At 36.9% G+C, this 23,209-nt stretch overlaps 1 protein-coding gene across 3 annotated transcripts; it reads left to right on the forward strand.

The window, feature by feature from the left end:
* Positions 1–229: 229 nt before the first annotated feature.
* LOC131147716 (uncharacterized) lies at positions 230–21,751 on the forward strand. 3 transcript variants are annotated; one of them, XM_058097248.1, is made up of 10 exons: positions 230–571; positions 8,518–8,996; positions 9,084–9,288; positions 10,145–10,235; positions 12,299–12,444; positions 12,928–13,171; positions 13,256–13,360; positions 13,451–13,633; positions 20,450–20,651; positions 21,041–21,751. In XM_058097248.1, the coding sequence occupies exons 2-10, from the start codon at positions 8,846–8,848 to the stop codon at positions 21,532–21,534; spliced, it is 1,821 nt and encodes a 606-aa protein (XP_057953231.1). In that variant the 5' UTR covers positions 230–571; positions 8,518–8,845; the 3' UTR covers positions 21,535–21,751. The 3 variants fall into 3 exon arrangements, with proteins under 3 accessions (XP_057953231.1, XP_057953229.1, XP_057953230.1); XM_058097246.1 differs by having other exon boundaries at positions 245–571; positions 8,650–8,996; XM_058097247.1 differs by having other exon boundaries at positions 257–571; positions 8,608–8,996.
* Positions 21,752–23,209: the final 1,458 nt, after the last annotated feature.

A 23,209-nucleotide genomic window follows, 5' to 3' on the forward strand; every position in this document is an offset into this window, starting at 1 on the left:
TGGTCATAATTAAATCAAAACCTGAGGGGCAATACTGTAATTTCACGCTCGATAAGTAACGAGTCAAAATCAAATGCAGCATCTACTACTAATGGGGGAAGGGTTGGACGATCAGGTGGCCACGTGGCTTCCTAATATTGGGTTCCATTTATTCTTTTAGTTTATTTTTATTTTTATTTTTATAGTTTTTAAAAAACGCGGGTCCCGCCTCCCCCCATCACTCCCAGCTGACTTGTTGCCTGTGGTCGTTCTTCCCCACGCCCGCTGACCCCGCTCTTTCAGTGCTCAGTAGCTCAGTACCGGGGGAGAGAGAGAGAGAGAGAGAGAGAGAGGTCTTCCGCCATTGTTGTTGATCTCGAGAACTGATTGAAGCTGCCAGGCAGAATTGGAGAGTAGAGAGTAGAGAAGAATATAGTACGAATGGATTGCGTGTACAGAGACCCCAACGAACCCATAGAGGAGCGAGTAAAAGAACTCCACTCTCGAATGACTCTGCGCGAGAAGGCCGGTCAGATGACTCAGATCGAGCGCCGCGTCGCCTCTCCCTCCGCCCTCTCCCGCCTCTCCATCGGTAATTACCTTTTTGTCTCTCTTTCTCTTTCGGCGTCTGTCTTTGGATTTTTGACTACTCTTAATCTTCATTCTTCAATGGCTTTCATCCTTGTTTTTGATAGTAAAATGCCCTCCATGTTTAGTGATTTTTTTTTTTTTGTTAAAAAATTTGAGTTTTTTCCCGTTTTATAATTAAAAATAAAAAATATATAAAATAATACTTTGGTTGGGAAAATATTTCCTAAAATAATACTCACGTAATCTCGCAGCACCAAGCTGCGAGATTTAAAGTTGATGAACGAATGGGAAGGTCACGCGTGGCACGGGAAGGAGTGAGATTTAAACAAATCTCGCAGCATGAAGCTGTGAGATTTAAAACTCATGGACGAATGGGAAGGTAACGCGTGGCGCGGAGTTTGAGAAATAAATCTCGCAGGTTAGTCCTGCGAGATTTGCATGACTGCTTCTCCCCGAGCCTTCCTCCTCTGCCGGCCGTTTGCTGGTTCTGATATTCTGGCAATTGTTGCCTCCTTCAAGAAAAAAATGGAGCTGGACGACGCCAACCCGTTGGCCTTTCAGCACATGTGCAGGGGAATAGGCACTTATTTTAAAATCAAATAAGGTAGAGTACCAAACAATTGGTATATTTTACTTGTCATTTTTTTTTTAATTTTTGAAAACAAAATCGCTACTTTATTTTATTTTTGAAATTTTTTTTTTTTAAAGAGATTAATTTTAGGAGTACAATTATGCATAAAAAAATGTAACACTTTAAATCTTCATTATTGATAATTTAAAGGGTTAAGACCCTAAAATACCAATTTCATTAAATAGTGGTCGCGATTATCTTTTGTGTGTGTATATATCGTTTGAAATGATTCTTTTTTTCTTTTTTGAAGAACCAGCCTTTGAGAAGGCTTTCACACGATTTATAAAAATCCTATTACTTTGACAAAAAGAAAAAATAAATAATATAAAGAACACACATGACAAACACATGCATACCTAAGTGAGAAATTCAAGAGGATTTGAGTTTTTTTTATATTAGTTATGGCTAAATCTATGAAGTAGATTACCTATATATCTTCAAAAGAGGAATTAAGTCCTTTACATGTTAAAAAAATAATTTGATTTTTTTAGAAATTTTACCAATATAGCACAGTAGTTGAATATGAGTTATAGAGTATGATTTTAAACTAAATAAAGCATGGAAATTATACAATATTATAGTTTATATATATAAAGTTGTATTTAATTGTGTGGCATGAGAAAATACTGAAACGTTTATAGAATTTTATACAAATTTATAGATTTGTAATTATATAGTTTTTACAGAGTTACGAAATACAATTTATACAGTTTTATTTATAGAGCTACAACTATACAAAACTACAGTTTACATGGTTTTACAAAACTAATATTTTATAAACTTTTAGAGTACCATGTTTATACAGCATTTTGTGTTATAGGCATATACATATGGATACAGTTAGGCTGATATTGGAGGGCTAACCAGTGTCTAGCCCCACCTACGGGCCGCACAAACCAGTTATCATGCCATTTTACTGTAAAAATGTATATTCCTAACTTGGAACACTTAGAACATAATCATTATAACTTTCACAATAATATTTAATTATTTTGAAAACTTCTTGCTAAAAATATTTATATCTAAAAATAAATTTTTTTTTGGGATTAAATCATTTATCTTGTACACATTTTTTAATTAAAATGAAAATAAAATGATCATATGAATTTAAATATAATTATATTAAAATTATGCATAATTTTCAAAAAATAAAACTAATAAAATCCAATTTCAAAATTAATGGGAAATAGATAATGAAATTTGATCTGTGAGTATCGTGAGTTGACAAAAGCTAATCGTGTAAGGAGTGTGACTATTTCTAACACAAGTTTAATCAACTTGAAAACAAGTATGACGAACTCAGTTAGCAGCATTAAGACTCTAATTTACATATGTAATTATAAATATTATATTACATGCATATAGTCTCTCTAAGGAGTGTATGAAAGATAATAGCAGCATCAATACCTCTTCGTACGTCTTAATTTTTTTGTTTTTACTCTTTTTTATTATATTTTGACTATCCGCATACTAAACCAATTATTTTGACGCATCCTTTTGGTGTTTGAAAGTAGGATTTGGGTCAAATTGGATTATTGTTAGAATGTTTTTTTGTCTTAGTCACCCATTCATATTTAATTAGGGGCCGCAGAGAAAACCATACTAAACTTTTTGTAATTATACAAATTTAAATTGAAATGCAAAATTAACGATTCTTACATGTTGTAACTACATGCAGTTTGAACTTTAAATTTGGATAGTTAATTAAAGTATAAGTTTAGAGAAATCATGAAATAAACTTTAATTAAGGATATACATACTCTCAAAATTAATATATCACTTAATCAATTATATTTTTTTATTAAAAGTAATATACGTAATTAATTAATATACTTTAAGACAAATTAACTAGGAGTTTAATGGAGAGAACATATATTAAGTGCTCCCTAAGATTTTTGGTGCATGTAGTATATGGCGGTAAGGGTACGTTAACGTGTAAATGTTTAGAGTGCTGAAACACGTTTGCATCTGATGACGCACGTAAATGCATGCAGACATACAAATTTTAGCAATACGAATTTTGCAGTAAAAGACAATTGAATTTAAGGAATTAACTTAACTAGACATGCAAATTTAGACGATACGAATTATGTGTCATTTTTTAGATTTGGCAGTATTGAATTCTTTAGAGATACGAATTATTAAATGATATATACAAAAGAATAAAAATAATAATGTGCAACGCGATAAAATGTCAGTTGCACAAGGGCAGTGATTGGGAGGCTATGAGCGCCCTTAAGGATGGCGTTGAAACATTCGACGAGATTTGTCGTCATGTTCCCATACCTTCTGCCCCTGTCGTGGCACTGAGTCCACATATGAGGAGCGATTTGATCGAAAAACGTCTTTGCGGGTTTCCCACCCTTATCGAAGATCTTCTCCATCCACATGTTAAACTTTTTGACCTGATGCTCCCTTCCCGCGCGCTCAGCCATTCGCTTAAGATTGACACTGTGCACTTTCGTGCTGAAGTTGCTTACAACGTGTTGAAGGCAGAATCGGTGGTGCGCACGCGGTGGCTGCCAATCGGGATTGTGAGACACTGCAGCGATGATCCCTGGATGCCTATCTGATATAAGGCAAATGTCGTCCCTATCGGTAATGGAACGAAGACAACACAGAAACCAATTCCATGTGTCCAAACTTTCCTCTTGCACAATAGCAAATGCAAGAGGAAATATTTGCCTATTTGCATCCGGGCACGTCGCAATAAGGAGTTTTCCCTTGTACTTACCGTACAAGTGTGTCCCATCTATACAGATTACAGGAGGACAGTGGGGAAAACCCTGAATAGATGCTGCGAACGCCCAAAAGACTGATACAAATGTTACGGTCTGATCGCTGCCGGGTATAGGGTTCCACCTCCACTTTACGACAATACCAGGATTATAAGTGCACATTGCTTCCATCCACCTAGGCAACGTCTGATAAGACTTCTCCCAATCGTCAAATACTTGGGCAATTGCCTTCTGTTTGCCTAACCAAATTTTCTTATATGAGATGGAATAGCCAAAACGACGATCTATGAATTCTTTCAATGTAGCGATTGAGGTCGATGCATCACCCCTTATCATATTCACAACCTCACTAGTAATAAGGGACGACGTGATTTGGCTATGGTCTTGCGAGAGGAGTTCATTCAAGCATGTGTGCGGACCACCATATTGAGTGATTTCGAAGAATCGATGTTTCTGACGATACATCGCACGCAGTCTCCAACTGCATTCAGAGTTCTTACACCTAACAACCCATAATAGTGGGGTCGATTGCAGGACGTAGAAGTCATGGTGCGTTCGAGCGTGGTATATTCGCACAGCAGCTATCAATTGATCTTTCGACCCGAATAGCATCCCTTGACTCAGTTCTGATGATTCATCCCAACGAGTTACCCGTATAGGAAGCTCGTCACCATGGGACAAATCTGCAGCTTCTACGTCAATTACACCATACATAGGAGGTTCGTCCATGAAATTTTCCGTATCCGTGCCATCGTTCAATTGACGGGGGGGTGGGTCGACATCATCGGGGAACTCGTTCGTCCCTTCACCAATTTCCTCCTCGTACGTGTCATCTTGTAAATGAACATCGTTCGTGATGTTCATCCCCATGTCCAGCGCGTTGTTCGCTATTGCGAACAACGATCCTGGTTGTTTTGCTGAAACATCTTCGCAAACACCATGAAAATTCGTATGAATAGTAGTTCCTTCATACGTCTGCGCCTCGAATGACGATCGTGGACATTCGTTCATATCCACAACAAGCATCCCACCAACATCTGCATCTTCTTCCCCCGCTTCAACCACGTGCTCAATAGACGTTCCCGGCTGCCCGTGTGCGGCGACACCCATCTGAGGAATGAGTTCAACATACAGTTGCACAGTCAAATATGTCGTCCCTACGCAGTGTGCATCCAACACCATGCGCAAACCGTAATCACTTGTTACGGGAACAACCTCATAGAAGATTGTATCATGATGCCCCTTAATCGGGTATCTCGCGGTTAGCCGCAATGCATTTTGATTTGGATCAATTTGCAAATACTTGTATATCTTCGTATGCAATTTAGTTAATTTACACCTATGATCAATTCTAATAGGTTGAACTGGCGGAATACTATAACTAACACCGGTTTGGCTGGTTATAATGTTACCCCCCATGTACAACAATACCGGAACCGGAATACTGCTTGAACTTCCTGCCATCTAGATTGACGCCCGGTAAATATAAACGACCTACGCAAAACAATAATTTTATGTATAAGTCGTATGCTAAGTGAATAGTGAACAAAAATAATTTTCAATACATTAATGTGCACATTATATTCTTTAAATGGGTTAGGGTACACTCATGTAATTAAATGGGTCATAAATGGGTGACCCATTTAGACCCAAACATTAAATGGATAAAACGGGTCTACCCACTTAAACCATCTGCCCATTTAAATTTTCAACCTAATCATTTATAATAGTAATTTATTTAATGTATCACATTTAAAACTATACTACGAGCAAGTAACTAGTATAATAATTAAAATCTCTACGTGCATAACATAATTATGGATTGTTCAATTCGAACATTTATACAATTACATAAACAATTATGAACGTAGTTTGACTTCGTTCGATTTTCAAACTAATTAATATGCATGCATATTCATAATTGCATAATTCGTTTAGTTTAGATATGCCCGTAATTATGTTGGTTTTTAATTCTACTATTGGTTATACCTTTTATTTGTAATTAAATTACATAATTAAATAATTAACATTATAATATTAAAATCTACATGCATGATTTTATAATTATGGACCATTAAAATATAATATATGCATAATTACACAATTATGTGTATGCATGTAATTTTATTTGGTTCGATTTTCCAAATAAAAAAAACTAATAAGCATGCATGAACATACATTACATATTTGGTTCAGCTTAGATATGCTTAAAATTATGTAGATATGTAATTATATTTTTAACTACACCTATCAATTGAAATTAAACTATAATTACGTAATTAATACCGTTATTCGGAAATCTCTGTACATTATTTTATAATTATAGACAATTCAGTACAACTATATTCATAATTACGCAATTATAAATGTACACAATTGGTTTGGTTCATATGCATGCAACATGCATGTACGTAATTACATAATTGGTATGGTTTAGATATGTCCATAATTATGTAGGTATATAATTATAATATTGGCTACACCGAACTATCATTTGAAATTAAACTACATAATCACGTAATTAACATAATAATTTGAAAATACATATACCTAATTTTTTAATTATGAACAATTCAATCTGAATATGTACGTAATTATCTAATTGGTTTGATTTAGATAAGCATAATTAATAGTTTGGTTCAATTATCCAAACCATCTAACATGCATGCATGTACGTAATTATATAATTGGTTCGATTTAGATACGTCAAAAATATGTAGGTATGTAATTATAGTAGTAGGTACATATCATTAGAAATTAAATTACGTACATAACTACATAATTAACATTATTATTTAGAAATCTAACCACATACATAACTACATAATTAACACTATTATTTATAAATCTATGTACATAATTTTGTAATATGAACAATTTCGTCTCAATATGTACGTAACTACACAACTATATAAATATATATATGTACGAATTGGTTTGATTCAGTTTTCCAAACTATTTTTTTCATAAAAAAATAATTTATGTTTAGAAAGAAGAGAAGCTACAATGTGCAGGGACAAGAGCCAGACACGGATCAGCATAAGATAAATCCAAACTATCCTTCCAACAGGTATGGATCAGCATAAGATAAATCCCCTATTTCATCACAGGAGCCAGACACCTACCCATATTTTTTTGGAAATCTATCTAACAATAACCCCCAGCACAATCAAAATCACTATTGTCATCACTTTCTAAATCTGAAACCTCCTTTTAGCTTTTCTAATCTCATTTGAACCTCCTTTTTTATTTCAAATTTTCAGATTATATTGTTAAAAATTTAAATGATTATGCGGAGTATATACAAATACTATTAAAGACATAAACTATAATGACATTATTAATTAAAAAAACTAACCTTCCTCTAGATGCAGCAACGAACCAAAATACTCGGAACGCGGCGTGTGATATCAAACCAACACAAAACATAAACAATTATCTCATGTAAATCTAAATAAAATATTCACGTTATTTTTCAAAATATTAAATAACATACCCCATTTTCGGCTCTTAAATAGCCTCGCCTCGCCTTCGCCCGAGCCCGAACGGTCACCTGCACCTCCAACGGTCACCTGCAGCACGCAACGGTCGTCTGCAATCGAAGGAAGGTCTGCAACAGGTCTTCTCTTCTCCTCTGCCTGAATGTGTTCTGAGAAGGCTCAGGGAGGATTTTAGCGCGCAAAACAAATCTCGCAGGTTGGACCTGCGAGATTCAACACGTGTCACGAGCCCTCGTCATCTACCAGCCAGGCGTCGCCTCCTCGTACTTTGCCTTCTTAAATCTCACAGGTTGGACCTGCGAGATTTAACACGTGTCACGAGCCCTCGTCATCTACCAGCCACGCGTCGCCTCCCCGTACGTTGCCTTCTTAAATCTCGCAGGTCCAACCTGTGAGATTCACTACGTGTCGCCTTTTCGTTCGATCGCTTCTGAAATTTCGCAGGTTGGACCTGCGAGATTTCTTCATTCGTCGCCACGCGTCACGTTACCCCTGCTTCGTTCTTTGCTACGCGTCGATGGCAAAGTGGCCACCAGTTTAAATCTCGCAGCATGAAGTTGCGAGAAAACGTGAGCATTATTTTGAGAAAAAATTCCCTGTTTAGAATATTATTTTATATTTTATTTACTTTTAATTATAAAACGGGAAAAAACTCAAAAAATTTTCTCTTGTTCATTGTTTGTTGCTTGAGGTGCTGATTTTGGTTTTCCCATCTGATTGCTGTTAAATATCCATGTTACATGATTGGATTGGACATGCTGACATGATGTCAGAAAAATAAATAAAAAATTAAAAAAGACCCTATCCCATGACAAACTAATCACAGCAAGCAGTCCACAATATGTCATTTGATTTCTTAAGCTCCTAATCCCAAGCAATATCAATGAATAAAACAAAGTACATTGAAGTTCTCGTTAATAATTAAATTATCAAAATAAAATGATAAAATCAATATCTCATTAATAAAATAAATAACCATGTCAAATACGGCGGTAATGGTCATAATTAAATCAAAACCTGAAGGGCAATACTGTAATTTCTCACTCGATAAGTAACAACGAGTCAAAATCAAATGCAGCGTCTACTACTAATGGGGGAAGGATTGGACGATCAGGTGGCCACGTGGCTTCCTAATATTCTTTTAGTTTATTTATTTTTATTTTTATAGTTTTCTAAAAACGCGGGTCCCGCCTCCCCCCATCACTCCCAGCTGACTTGCTGCCTGTGGTCGTTCTTCCCCACGCCCGCTGACCCCGCTCTTTCAGTGCTCAGTAGCTCAGTACCAGAGGGGGAGAGAGAGAGAGAGAGAGAGAGAGAGGTCTTCCGCCATTGTTGTTGATCTCGCGAACTGATTGAAGCTGCCAGGCAGAATTGGAGAGTAGAGAATAGAGAAGAATATAGTACGAATGGATTGCGTGTACAGAGACCCCAACGAACCCATAGAGGAGCGTGTAAAAGACCTCCTCTCTCGAATGACTCTGCGCGAGAAGGCCGGTCAGATGACTCAGATCGAGCGCCGCGTCGCCTCTCCCTCCGCCCTCTCCCGCCTCTCCATCGGTAATTACCTTTTTGTCTCTCTTTCTCTTTCGGCGTCTGTCTTTGGATTTTTGAAGCATTCGTTCTTCGATTCAATTGCAATTGCAGGGAGCATTTTGAGTGCGGGGGGGAGTGGGCCGTTCAATAAGGCGTGGTCGTCGGATTGGGCGGATATGATCGACGATTTCCAGCGGGCGGCCCTCGACTCGCGCCTTGGCATTCCGCTTCTCTACGGGATCGATGCGGTTCACGGTAACAACAGCGTGTACGGCGCCACCGTGTTTCCTCACAATGTAGGGCTTGGTGCCACCAGGTTTGTTTGTTTGTTTGTTTTATGTCCATTTTCTCGCCCACCAATTCTCCATTTTTGCTTTCTGGAAAGGGAAATTACCTCTTTGCAGAATTTGTGACAATTTTATTTTATTGAATTTTTAATTGTGACAATTACATTAGAAATAGGATAGACAATAAAATCGAAATTGAAACTTAGACAACCTAATTGTTAATATTGAAATTAGAACAAGTTGAAGTGCAATTTCAAGAAGTAATACAATTAAAGATGTTTGGTATGATTTACCCACTTTTTTTTTCCTCCCTGAGATTTAGAACCTTCAGTATTCCGTTGTTTAATATTTACAGAAAATGGTGAAAATTAGTGTCGTTGTTTGTTTTGACAGTGGAAAATATTCTTTTCGAGTCTGTAAAGAAACTTTTTCATTGCTTAGTTGGAAGTCGTTTTCCTTCTTACAAGTGGATTATTTTTGTTACTGGAAGTTATTTTCTTTCAACAAAATTTTCAGAGACTCAAATAGTGGCAAATGCAGAAAATAACATTTTTCATGAAACTAGTTAACCAACAGAGCCAAGGGCATTTCAAAGTACTTACTTGCATACAATGGTGAAAATTGGATCAGTCTTTAGCTTTCAAAAAGCAAGATAACTAATTTCAGATGTGATTTTTCCTGTGATAGTATTACCCAGTCAAACTATAAAACAAGACTTAATTGAGTTGAACTTTTTTGTTTTGACAAAATTTTGAGCAATACAAATTTCAAGGTCTAAATTTCCTTTTTTTTTGGTTCTTCAATTTCTCATCAACAAATTGGGGCATATTATTTATTTTATCATAATCATTCACAATTACTGATTATGCCTGGAACATATTGTAGAGATGCGGATTTGGCTCGAAGGATAGGGGTTGCAACAGCTCTTGAAGTTCGGGCAAGCGGTGTTCACTATACATTTGCCCCCTGTGTAGCTGTAAGTAAGCAGGCACATTCATGTGACATTCCTTTTTTATGATATTTTTATTTTTTTATGATATTAGTTGTTCCTTTGTTTTTTGAGAGCGGTGTTTTTCTAATTTAGTTATCCCAACTCAACAAAACTATTCCTTAATCCCAACTGTATGGTGTTTATTGCATGAATCCTTTTTAGCTAGTTTGCTCAAATTTATCATTGGATATCTAAATGTAATACCTATATTGTTGAAGATATATATGACTTGCTATTGTTGGACTAGGCCTCTTATTTTATGAAGGAAAATGTTATTCCTGAAAGAAAATTTAAAAACAAAAAAAAAAAAAAAATTGCATGGTTGCAAAACACAAATTGCAGCCTTGTAATTTTTAGCGAAATGATGACCATTTATCCTAGTGTATGAAAAATACAATTTCTGTATTGATAGCGTTACTCTTTTGGCAGTATACAGCAATTTTACGCTAATACAATAGCTCGTCATTATTTCTGTGATAAGATAAATTTGGAAAGTGACTTCTATCAAAAAAAAATTTCCAACAGAAGTTGCCGTTTTGAAATTATATTTTTATTGTAGTGGAATGGTAGTGGCAGTTGGCTTAAATATGCAAAAGTTGTTGCCCTGGGAGAGGCGGGCGGGCTAATTATATCCCTGCTTTTGATGCCTTTGTTGACACGAGAAAGGAGAAAAAAATATCAAATGGGAAGTTAGTATTTGTCAGAAAAAGAATTATTAGCTGTCCATCTTGTGACATGATTAATATACTCATGAGAAGAATTTTTTTTTGGATGATGTGAAACCTCCATCATCACCCCTCACATCAAGTATGTAGCAATAGTGAAAAGCCTGATGTTTTAAGCCTGAGAATCACAGGTAGAATACATCTAATCGATGGGTGATTTGGGTATGACATCTAGAGAATGGGGTTTGGTAATAAAGTCTTATTGCAACTAATTGGGATCAGCTACAAAACTTAGGCTTGGGATACAGATACCGAAAAGAACAAAAAATGGAATATTAATCCAGAATGAGAAGTCAAAGCAGTTAACATGATTGAAAATGGGAAAAAAGAAGTTGAGAATCATGTGGCAGTACAGTGTTCTATATTTAATAAAAGACTTTCTTATGCATTTACTAAGAAATTTTGTGGAAGTTAAGTTCTTTGAGAGTTTTTGAAAATGTTTCTGAAAATTGTTTCTTCTTGAACTGCTAAAAGATTCTAATGAAAAATTTTGGAGAACTCCAGATATGTTTCAGGGAAAATAGGCTTCCTGCATAAGACTAAGGTTGTGTTTGGTCAGAGATTAAAGCTTTTAAAGGGCTCAATTTTTGGTCTCCGGAGTTGTTAACAAACAAGACTATAAACTTCCCCTGCCAAAAAAAAAAAAGAAAGAAAAAAATTTAAAAATGTTGTTTGCTTTTTTTTTTTTCAGTGTTGAAAGGACAATACTATTTTCATTTATGCAGTAAAAATGGAAGCCCTTCAAAATGTGTTTCTCTCTTCATTTTCATTTTCCCATGCCTGATAATATATATTTCATTTATGCAATAAAAAGGGGTGCTAATGCTCATCAGAGAAATATTTTGTAGATTGCTATCTTTTGATGCGAGTAATTTTTTCTTTTAAAAATTATCTCATACTTGTTTCACATGCTGTTAATTGAGTAGTGATTACTGATTACATCACATGGGGAACATAGGTGCACCTATAATATGTAAGCAGAAAGCAATTTTGCTCTGCGTACGAAGATTCAACAATATCTTATGCCATCCATTTGGTGGCATGAATATACAATTTCCATATTTAGATTATGAACTTTGATATTCAGAGTGAAATCATGGAGATTCCTTATAAATATCCATAATTAGGTAACAAATAATCAGTCATGTTCAAGATTTCTCTTGTAAAGATCCGTAATCCTCATCTAGATTTCCAATCATCCAGCCAAATAGACATCTTCTCTTCTTCTTTTTATTCATTTTTTCCTTGTCATAATTTCTTTTGGGCATTTTTTTTTTTTTTGGCAATATATGTCAAACAATTCATTTAGGTGCATTCTGACAGGTCTGCAAAGATCCCAGGTGGGGAAGATGCTATGAGAGTTACAGCGAAGACACAGAAATTGTTAGAAAGATGAGTTCTATTATTACAGGCTTGCAGGGGCAGCCCCCTGAAGGACACCCGAAGGGATATCCCTTTGTAGCTGGAAGGTAGAGAGAAGTTCTCATCAGTCATTTTTCCATTCGAACTCCTCTTATAGTTGAATATAGAATTCTATTAGATCAAAAATTAAAAAACCAAATATTCATGTTCGCTTCAAACCCTGTGACACCCCAGAAAATAATGCATACCTTTTGGTAAAAAGAAAGGAATGATTTTCATGGTTAAAACTTTCTTTTCCTTTTCTTTTCTAGCGAAAAAAAAAAAAAATGATAGATATTGAGCCCTGAATCAGATTTTGGAGCTTAATTGGGAAGTGTTGGCCTGAAAGCTAATCTCAAGTGTTGTGTCATGGATGATGTGTCTGAAGTTATTCTGTTTCTGTATTTATATTCTCTTATCCATCAGTATTTGTAGTATAACCGTTATGTTGTGCTTTCTACCTTTGATTTGCATCATCAATGCTAGTAGTTAAATTTATTCCTTGCAATCTATAGAATGCTGCTCTTATTGATTTGCTTCCTTAATTTCAGAAACAATGTTGTTGCATGTGCCAAGCATTTTGTTGGAGACGGGGGTACTGACAGAGGTATAAACGAGGGAAATACCATAACGTCATATGATGATTTAGAGAGGATCCATATGGCACCTTTTCTAGACTGCATTTGTCAAAGAGTTTCCACTATAATGGCTTCCTATTCTAGCTGGAATGGAAGGAAACTGCACTCTGACCATTTTCTCTTAACAGAAGTTTTGAAAGACAAGCTGGGCTTTAAGGTAATCATATGATTTCATTCATGTGCTAAGGCATCCTGAAAATGACCAAAATTTTGTCTGATTCAGTGCAAAACGTGACTGTAGGGTTTTGTGATTTCTGACTGGGAAGGGCTTGACCGACTTTGCGAGCCTCATGGCTCAGATTACCGGTATTGTATTTCCTCTGCTGTCAGGGCCGGGATTGACATGGTAGAAATTAAACTCTTCCTAAAAATGCTTAAACCAAAAATTCCTTCACATTATTCAAGTCTCTTTTTCTCAGAGAGAGCAAATTTGCAGGTGATGGTGCCTCTCAGATATGAAAAGTATCTCGAGGATTTGATATTTCTGGTGGAATCAGGGGATATACCAATGACCAGAATTGATGATGCTGTTGAACGGATCCTTCGAGTGAAATTCACTGCCGGACTTTTTGAATATCCATTTTCTGATAGGTCTTTGCTGGATACAGTTGGCTGCAAGGTAAAATGGAAGATAACTGTTCATGGCTTTGTGATCCCACCCCCCTGGATATATTATGGTTAGAAAAAATAAAGGGAACATAATTCTCACCAAATACTGAATCAGTTTGCCCTAGGATCTTTTTGATTGTTCTCCTGATTTTGTGATTGGTATCACTTTCCCTTCTTACTTACCTGTCTGATTTTTAGGGTTATTTTGTAAAGGATATTTTCATAGACCATATTTCCATCGATGTTAACATTAATTTTTCTGGGTTATTAGGTATGCTGATATATTATTGAACTTTTACTTTTGGGTATTGCATTCTTCTTATATAGGATACTCCTTTATGTCTACGGTCAATGGTTGAAAATACTCTCTCTCTTCTTCTTCTACTTCCTTTTTAAAAAAAAAAAATAATAATGCTTGTGCACTGATGCCTGTTTGCATGTTTTAGTTCAATTTCCCAGGAAGGGTAGCAGCTTCCTCTTTTAGCACATGTAAGAATCAGGAATTCAGGAAGTTAAGATCTTTTTTTAGTCTTCCCATGGTCCCTTTCCTTTCTCATTGCATGTTTTATGAAGCTTGGGAGTTACGTCAATCTCCTATTCAATCCTACTCAAATGAAAGCTCATCTTTAAATACTTTTTCATAGCCTTCGTTGGATCTGTTTGGTGGCAGAAATCTGTTTGCTACTTGCTAGGAATTAATTCTGATTGTTTTATCCTTTTGCCATTGCAAGAAAGTTCCAACTATATGCAATGTTTCCAAATAAGGCATCCATACATCACCAACTCATCTCTCTAATCTCCACCATGATGGCTTCTAGTCCTTAATTACACTAAGTTGATGCAGAACCATTTTGTTGGGAGCATGGGTTAGTGGGAACTGCTGATAGATTGGGTGTTGAGTGGGAAGTGAAAAGAGGGAAGAAGGGTGTGTGGAAGAAGAGTTACATTTGCCGTGCAGTCCCATCTGACTATCATGTGAGTTTGCCCAAATAAAGTGATCTTCCATAGGAGACTCATGGTTTTTTTAAGATATTGTTAAACATATGAATGCAGGCTGCAGGTTGAAAGAATTTTGTGAGCCCATCCCAAATGATTGGTTCCTCCATGTGTAGGGAACCAATATGTGTCAAAGAGTTAGCAGAATGGGGTAGGAGAGTTGTTTACTTTTGACAAATTGTAGAAGAAGAAAAACTTCTACAATCTACCCACTTTGACAAAAGCAGCAGACGGCTGGTAAGTGATGGCCAGCAGTGTGAACGACGGCCACGGTTGGTGAATGATGGCCACCTACCATACCTACCATGGTGGGAAATAAGAAAACAGTCCACCACTATTGACAAAGGCAGAAGCTTTTGCACATAGACACATTGCCTATAAATAGGATGCTTCATATGCATCAATATATGCATCAGAGAAATTCAGAGAAAGTTAAGAGTATTCAGTATACTCTTAAAGATAAATAGTGAGGTAGCCACTTTGTGAAGGACGTTATCCACAAATTGAAGAATACATTGCTCTTTTTTTGGTATTGTGAGTGGTATCCACCTTAGGGTGAAGTTTTGTAACCCCATTATCATCGTAGTTAAAGTTTGAAGTGGACTACGGTCCCGTGGTTTTTCCCTTTACGGATTTTCCACGTAAAAATTCTCGGTGTCATTTTCTCTACTCTATTTATTTTATCCCATTTAATTTTATCTATTCTGGGCTTGATAAATTTATCATTTCCAATATTTTTTTCCTAAAAAAGTGGTATCAGAGCGAGGTTCCCAATTTCTACAAATTAAATGGAAGAGAGCACCGGCAACATGATCAGATTGACCACATTTAACAATGCAATCTGGAGGTCAACAATGGAGGATCTTTTATATATTAAAGATCTGTGGAAGCCCATCGTAACACCGATCCAAAAATCAGCAACTGCGACAGATGATAAATACGGTGACAAATCGACAACGCCGGTCATCACTAATGCCAGTAGCAAACCTCCATCATCTGCAGACAGTGATTGGGTGGTGCTAAATTGGAAGTGTGCCGCTCAAATCTGCCAATGGATTGACAAGAGCATTTTCCAAAATTTTGCCAATGAACACGATGCTTATGTTCTTTGGAAAAATTTGGAGAAAATGTATGCAGAGACAACCGCAAAGAATAAAGTGAATTTGATGCGATGACTTGTGAACCTGAAGTACAAAGACGGGAACAGTGTCTCAAAACACATGAGTGAGTTCTAAGGTATCGTAGATCAATTAAACTCTATTAAAATGATGGTAGATGATGAGTTGTAGGCATTATTGTTGCTAAGTTCCTTGCCCAAGGGTTGGGACGCACTAGTTGTGTCTGTTGGCAATTCAGCTCTTGATGACTAACTTACCATGGAAATGATAAAAGACAAAATGTTGAACGAAGAGTCTCGGAGAAAAGACGAGGGGTATACTCCCGAGTCTGATGCACTTGTCACAGAAAATTGAGACAAGCCAGAATGGCGCGGGAGAAGCAAAAGTCGAAATTTTCGTGGCCAAAGTGAAAAAGGACGATCAAATCAAACTTTAGACACAACAAGAAGTGTCATCATTGTAGTAAACCTGGGGCCCTGGACACTTCATTCGAGAATGTAGGAAATTAAAGGTAGAACGGTCCAAAAATCAGGACCAAAATAACAAAGATGAGCCCCGTACAAATGACACCACAACCATCGCTGATGAAGTTGTCATTGTATGAGATTACAATTGTGTTAATCTTGTAAGTCAAAATTCAACATGGGTAGTTGACTTAGGTGCTTCCTACCATGTAACCCGAAGGTTGGATTTTTTCTGATCTTACACTAGCAATGATTTTGGACGTGTGAAGATGGGAAAGGAAGGTACATCTAAAATTACTGGAATCGGAAAAAATTATTTAGAAACTAACCTTGGATGCAGATTACTTTTGAAAGATGTGAGGCATATTCCTGACATCCACCTCAACTTAATTTCGGCCGATAAACGTGATGATGATAGCTACAATAATTACTTTGGTGAAGGTAAGTGGAAACTGACAAAAGGTAATTTGGTGGTAGCCAAAAGCAAGGAAGACACATCCCTCTATATTACAGAAACTAAGTTATGTAGAGGAGAGGTAAATGCAGCAAGAAAGGAAGTTCCCACCGAGCTATGACATAAGCGGCTTGGCCACATGAGCGAGAAAGGGATTAAAATCCTTTCTAGGAAAGAACTCTTGCCAGGAATCAAAGGTACACCCTTGAATACCTGTGTTGATTGCATCGTGGGGAAACAACATGGAGTTGCTTTTTGTAGCACCCCACCATCTAGAAAAGCTAATATTCTAGATTTAATACACACTGATGCCTGTACAATGCGATCCAAAACACTTGGAGGCGCTATTTATTTTGTAACATTTATTGATGACTATTCTAGAAAGGTGTGGGCCTTTGCCTTGAAAACTAAAGATCAAGTGCAAGATGTATTCAAGCAATTTCATGTAAAAGTTGAAAGAGAAACTAGCAGACGATTAAAGTGTGTATGTGCAGACAAAGGCGGTGAATACTGTGGGCCATTTGAAGAATATTGCAAAAGCTTTGGAATCAGACTAGAGAAATTAGTTCAAAGACACCTTAACACAATGGTGTTGCAGAGAGGATGAATAGAACCATCTGTGAGAGAGTTAGGTGTATGCTCTCAAATGCAAAACTGCCAAAACCTTTTTGGGGAGAGGCAATGAGGACCGTGGTTAGTTTAATCAACCTTTCTCCATCAGTTCCATTGAACTATGATGTACTAGAAGCAGTCTGGACAAGTAAGGATATTTCTTGCAAACATCTGAAAGCATTTGGTTGCAAGACTTTTGTTCATATCCCAAAAGACGAAAGGTCAAAGCTTGATGGAAAGGCCAAGTAGTGTATCTTTATGGGTTATGCTTATGAAGAGTTCAGTTACAGACTTTGGTATCCTATCAACAAAAGGATCATCAGAAGTCGAGATATGGAGTTTCTAGAAGATCAGACAATTGAAGATTTCGAGAAACCAGAGAAGTCACAGACAGATGAAGCCCCAGACAATCTGGAGCCCGTATCCCCACCTACAAGTTTTGTTGACGGGGGAGCAACATCAGAGTCTGATGATCATACTCTGACATATGATAGTGCTGAACCAGAACCAATCCCAGAAGAGGTTCCAGCAGAACCACAACCATGAAGGTCCGCTAGAGAGCGACAACCAAGTCGCTGATACTCTTCCAGTGAGTATGTGATGCTCACTGATAGGGGAGAATCAGAGAGTTACCAGGAAGCCATTAATGATGAACACAAGAATAAATGGGTAAAAGCCATGCAAGAGAAGATGAAATCCTTGCATGAGAACCACACATTTGACTTGATAAAGTTACCCCAAGGTAAAAAGGCTTTAAAGTTAAAAATGAACAAAACAATTCACAACCACGGTACAAGGCAAGGTTGGTTGTAAAAGGTTTTGGATAAAAGAAAGGCAATGATTTTGATGAGATATTCTCACCCGTGGTAAAAATGCCTTCGATTTGAGTTGTTCTTGGCTTAGCAACCAGCCTAATCTGGAGGTTGAACAACTTGATGTGAAAATTGTCTTCTTACATGGTGATCTTAATGAGGAGATCTATATGGACCAACCTGAAGGGTTCCAAGCTAAAAGTAAAGAAAAACTTGTGTGTAGACTGAAAAAGAGTCTATACGGACTAAAACAGGCACCAAGACAGTGGTATAAAAGGTTTGACTCATTCATGGAGCAAAATGGGTACAACAGAACAACTGCAGACCACTGCATTTTCACCAAGAAATTTTCTGATGGTGACTTTATAATTTTGCTACTATACGTTGATGACATGTTAATTGTTGGTCATGATGTCAGCAAAATTAACAAGCTAAAAAAGGAGCTAAGCAAGTCCTTTGCCATGAAAGACTTGGGGCCAGCTAAGTAGATTCTCGGCATGAGAATTACTTATGATAGACAGAAGCGAAAAATTTGGTTATCTTAAGAACAATATATTAAAAATGTTCTTGAAAGGTTCAATATGAATAATGCTAAATCTGTCAATTCCCCACTTGCTAGTCATTTTAAGCTAAGTGTTAGACAGTGTCCTTCAAATGTGAAGGAAAAATAAAAAATGACGAAAGTGCCTTATGCATCGGCAGTCTGATGTACGCCATGGTATGCACAAGGCCAGATATTTCTCACACAGTTGGCGTGGTATGCAGGTTCCTTTCAGATCTGGTAAGGAACATTGGACAACTGTCAAATGGATACTCAGGTATTTTAGAGCTACAACTAGTCAATGTTTATGTTTTGGTAATGCTAATCCTGTATTTGAAGGTTTTACAGATGCAGATATGGCTGGTGATGTGGATACTAGAAAATCTACATTTGGATATCTAATGACACTTGCAGGGGGAGCAGTTTCGTGGCAATCACGACTACAGAAGTGTGTTGCTCTATCCACCACAAAAGCAGAGTACATCGAAGTTATTGAAGGCTGTAAGGAGATCCTGTGGATGAAGAAGTTTCTAAAAGAGTTAGGACAAAGCCAAGAAAAGTATGTCCTATGTTGTGACAGTCAAAGTGTAATCCATCTCAGCAAGAATCCAGCTTTCCATTCAGATCCCAACACATTGATGTCAGGTATCATTGAATACATGAAGTGTTGAAGAACAAGCTATTACAACTTGATAAAATTCACACCAACGGCAACGGATCTGATATGATGACAAAATCTTTACCTAGAGAAAAAACTGAAAATTTGCAAAGCTATTGTAGGACTTATGGAACCCTCCACATAATCGGGAGGGGGAGATTTGATAGGCCCTCTATATGGAGGGAATCAATATGTGTCAAAGAGTTGACAGAAGGGGATAGGAGAGTTGTTTACTTTTGACAAATTGCAGAAGAAGAAAAACTTCTGCAGCCTACCCACTTTGACAAAAGCAGCAGACGGTTGGTGAATGACGGCCAGCAGTGTGAACGACGACCATGGTTGGGTGAATGACGGCCACCTACCATGGTGGGGACCCACCGCCAGCTACCTTGGTGGGTGAGCCACCACTATCTACCATACCTACCATAGTGGGAAGGAAGAAAACAACCCACCACTGTTGACAAAGGCAGAAGTTTCTGCACATAGGCACACCGCCTATAAATAGGATACTTCATATGTATCAATATATGCATTAGAGAAATTCAGAGAAAGTTAAGAGTATTTAATATACTTTTAAAGATAAATAGTGAGGTAACCAATTTGTGAGGGACGCTGTCCACAAATTGAAGAATACAATTATTTTTTTGTATTGTGAGTGGTATCCACCTTAGGGTGAAGTTTTGTAACCCTATTATTATCATAGTGAAAGTTTGAAGTGGACTACGGTCTCGTGGTTTTTCCCTTTATGGATTTTCCACGTTAAAATTCTCGATGTCATTTTATCTACTCCATTTATTTTATCCCATTTAATTTTATCTATTCTGGGCTTGGGAAATTTATCATTTCCAATATTTTTTTCCCAACACCAATCCCACCCTCATGAGCACATGTAGTTACAACTTCCTACCTCACCTACTGAAATTTTGCGTGGCATTTTTTATATTTTGAAACTTTTGCTGTATCCTTTTATAACATCCCCTCTTAAACAATTTATGAGACATTTTAATTTTTTGGCATCTTGTGGACAATCAAACGCTTGAGTTGACTGAATCCAGCTCTTCTTTGTTAATAAAGACTTGACTTACTCTCTTAGATAGAGTTCTATCTTTATGTGTGTTTGTTTGGTTTTTTTTTTTTTGTTTTTTGTTTTTTGTTTTTTTTATTTCCTCAGTTGCATAGAGAACTAGCACGTGAAGCAGTCCGCAAGTCCTTGGTTCTGCTAAAGAATGGAAAGGATCCACAGAAACCATTTCTTCCATTAGACAGAAGTGCTAAAAGAATTCTTGTTGCTGGAACACATGCTGATGATCTTGGATATCAATGTGGAGGTTGGACAGGCAATTGGCATGGAACCAGTGGCAGAATTACCATTGGTATGTACCATGTAGTTACATGGTGAAAAATCCAAAATAGAAATAATAATTATCTACTTGATATATTGGACTGGTTTGAGTAAACGCAAAAAATAAATATAAGGATGCGCTTTTATTTTGTGTGTACTATGAGGTGGGGTTTCCACTTCGCTTGAGCTCTGCACGGCAGCCAGATTTGTGTTACTCCGCTGCTGGGATGCTAAAAAATTATTTGGGGAAATTTCCTTAACCGATTCAAGTTTTACAGTTTATGTTTCAACACCTTGGTTTCCTCAAATAGTTTGTTGATTTAAGAACCATATCACCAGTGTGCAAATTTATTAGAACATTATGCATTAACTGCATAGGTGCTCATTGGCTTTTGAATAATGAGATCAGTTACATTTTAGGGACGACCATCTTGGACGCCATTAAGGAAGCTGTGGGGGAGAAGACACAAGTGATTTATGAGCAAAACCCGTCAGCAGATACATTCTCAGGTCAAGATTTCTCTTTTGCCATTGTAGTCGTTGGGGAAGGTCCATATGCAGAATTCACTGGTGACAATTCAGAGCTTGTCATTCCATTTAATGGAGCTGATGTGATAAGCACAGTGGCTGACAGAATTCCCACATTGGCGATTTTCATCTCCGGAAGGCCTTTGGTTTTAGAGCCATGGCTCTTGGAGAAGATGGATGCTCTGATTGCTGCTTGGCTGCCTGGAAGCGAAGGTGCGGGGATCACCGATGTTGTCTTTGGAGATTATGACTTCGAAGGGCGCCTTCCCGTCACATGGTTTAAAACAGTTGAACAACTGCCTTTGCGTGTAGGAGAGAATTCTTACGATCCCCTTTTCCCCCTTGGATTTGGTTTGACATGCAATAAGAAGCAGCCTTTGAATTGATTAGCCCTGATGACCAGTACTTGTCAACAGTTTGAATTTCTTGAAATGGGGAAGAAGTAATTGTAATAAATTTCATCTTTTAAAATCTTTTATCTATTCTTATTCTTGCGTGTACAAGTTCGCCTCATTTTGTGCTTCTTCTATGAGTTCACTTCATGTTGGCCACTCTGATATGGTTACTATTTTCCCTTTTATAAGATGATTTGGGATTACTTTACTGCCGACTCATATGCTTCCTTTTCAAACAAGTATAATATCTGGAAAGCATTATTATATTAACTGATGTTATGGAAGTATGATGCATCTCCTTTTTGCACCTCCATATTCTCTGCCCCAACATGCAGAAAAGCCATCCCCGGGGGACTATTCTGATCCCTGAGGGGGCCAGTGAATCTACATAGAGCTATCAACTTACAGCCCTCGCTGAATAAACCCCTTTTCCTCTAATATCTCTTTCCTTGTGAATTAGGTTTTCACTTGTAATTATGGTTTATGTACAGGGTACATGGAAATCATTTTCCACAAGGAAGGAAACAGAACCTTGTTACAAAACCCTTAGGCCGAAAGTGTGTAATTGTGATTCTTATGTATGCAGGTATGTGGCTGAAATGGGTTAAAGGGCATGATCAAAATTAGAATAAAGTGGCCATGGGTGCTCTCCTATGCCACTTGCAGAAAGGTTTCTCCTTTTGAAAAATAATTAAAGTTACTATATTTGTCTTTTACCATAAAAAAGCTAAATGGAGTGACCACAGTGCTCAGGTTGCCTTGCCTCAATTCTTTGCTTAATGGGTGGGGCAGAATTTGAATATACCACTTCCAAGTGACATGGAATTGCAGCCCTTCATGGCTCTTTCATGATAAAAGGTTTGCTGCAGCAACCACAATCCTAGTAGGAAAAATAGCATATGTTTAGGTAACAGTAAGTACCAGTGCAGAGCCAATGGCTTAAAGCACATTTTATAAAAATGGGATGAGAGAATTTTGTATAAATTCCGTTCGTAGTTTCAATGCATCAATAAAGTGAGAAACAAAAAGATTAGGCAAAACCTAGCTTTACCTGCTCAACACCATGCCTAATAAAGTCTGCAGTTTTGTTGAATATTATGAAGTTAAACAGTATTTTCATCATTGTCATGTTGTCTTATTAGATAGTTACTCATTTTGTCAATAAGGCACTCAATGGGGAAGAAGATTCTTGGTCTTGAAAGGGTTTAAGGAGCTTTAAGGTCAATCGAATTTCCATTCCAAATGAGAATCTCAAAGATAGATGACAAACAAAGCCATTCTGCACAACACAAAGCTAGACATTTGTCCCCATGAACAAAATTAGGCCACGCAATTAGCCAACTTAGAAATATAACCAAGGTGTAAGTCAACCTGGTTGCAAGGTACTCAAACTGGACCCATTTTACACCAAAGCTTACTCAAGTTTGAGTTTCACAGCACTACTCGCAAGCATAATTAAACTTGATGTTATTTTTTCTTTTATGCTGTATAAGAAAATTTTTATATGTTTTTTATACATAAAGTTAATATTTTATAATGTTATTTTGTGGTGTATAAATTTAAGACTATTTTATAACCAAATAAAGCTTAATCAAGTTGAGTTTGAAGTCTAAGAACTCACAAGAAATCAAGCTTGAATTTGACAATTTAAAATTTGATTAGGTTT

This window comes from Malania oleifera, chromosome 2 (assembly GCF_029873635.1).
Source record: "Malania oleifera isolate guangnan ecotype guangnan chromosome 2, ASM2987363v1, whole genome shotgun sequence".
Lineage (NCBI taxonomy): Eukaryota > Viridiplantae > Streptophyta > Magnoliopsida > Santalales > Ximeniaceae > Malania > Malania oleifera.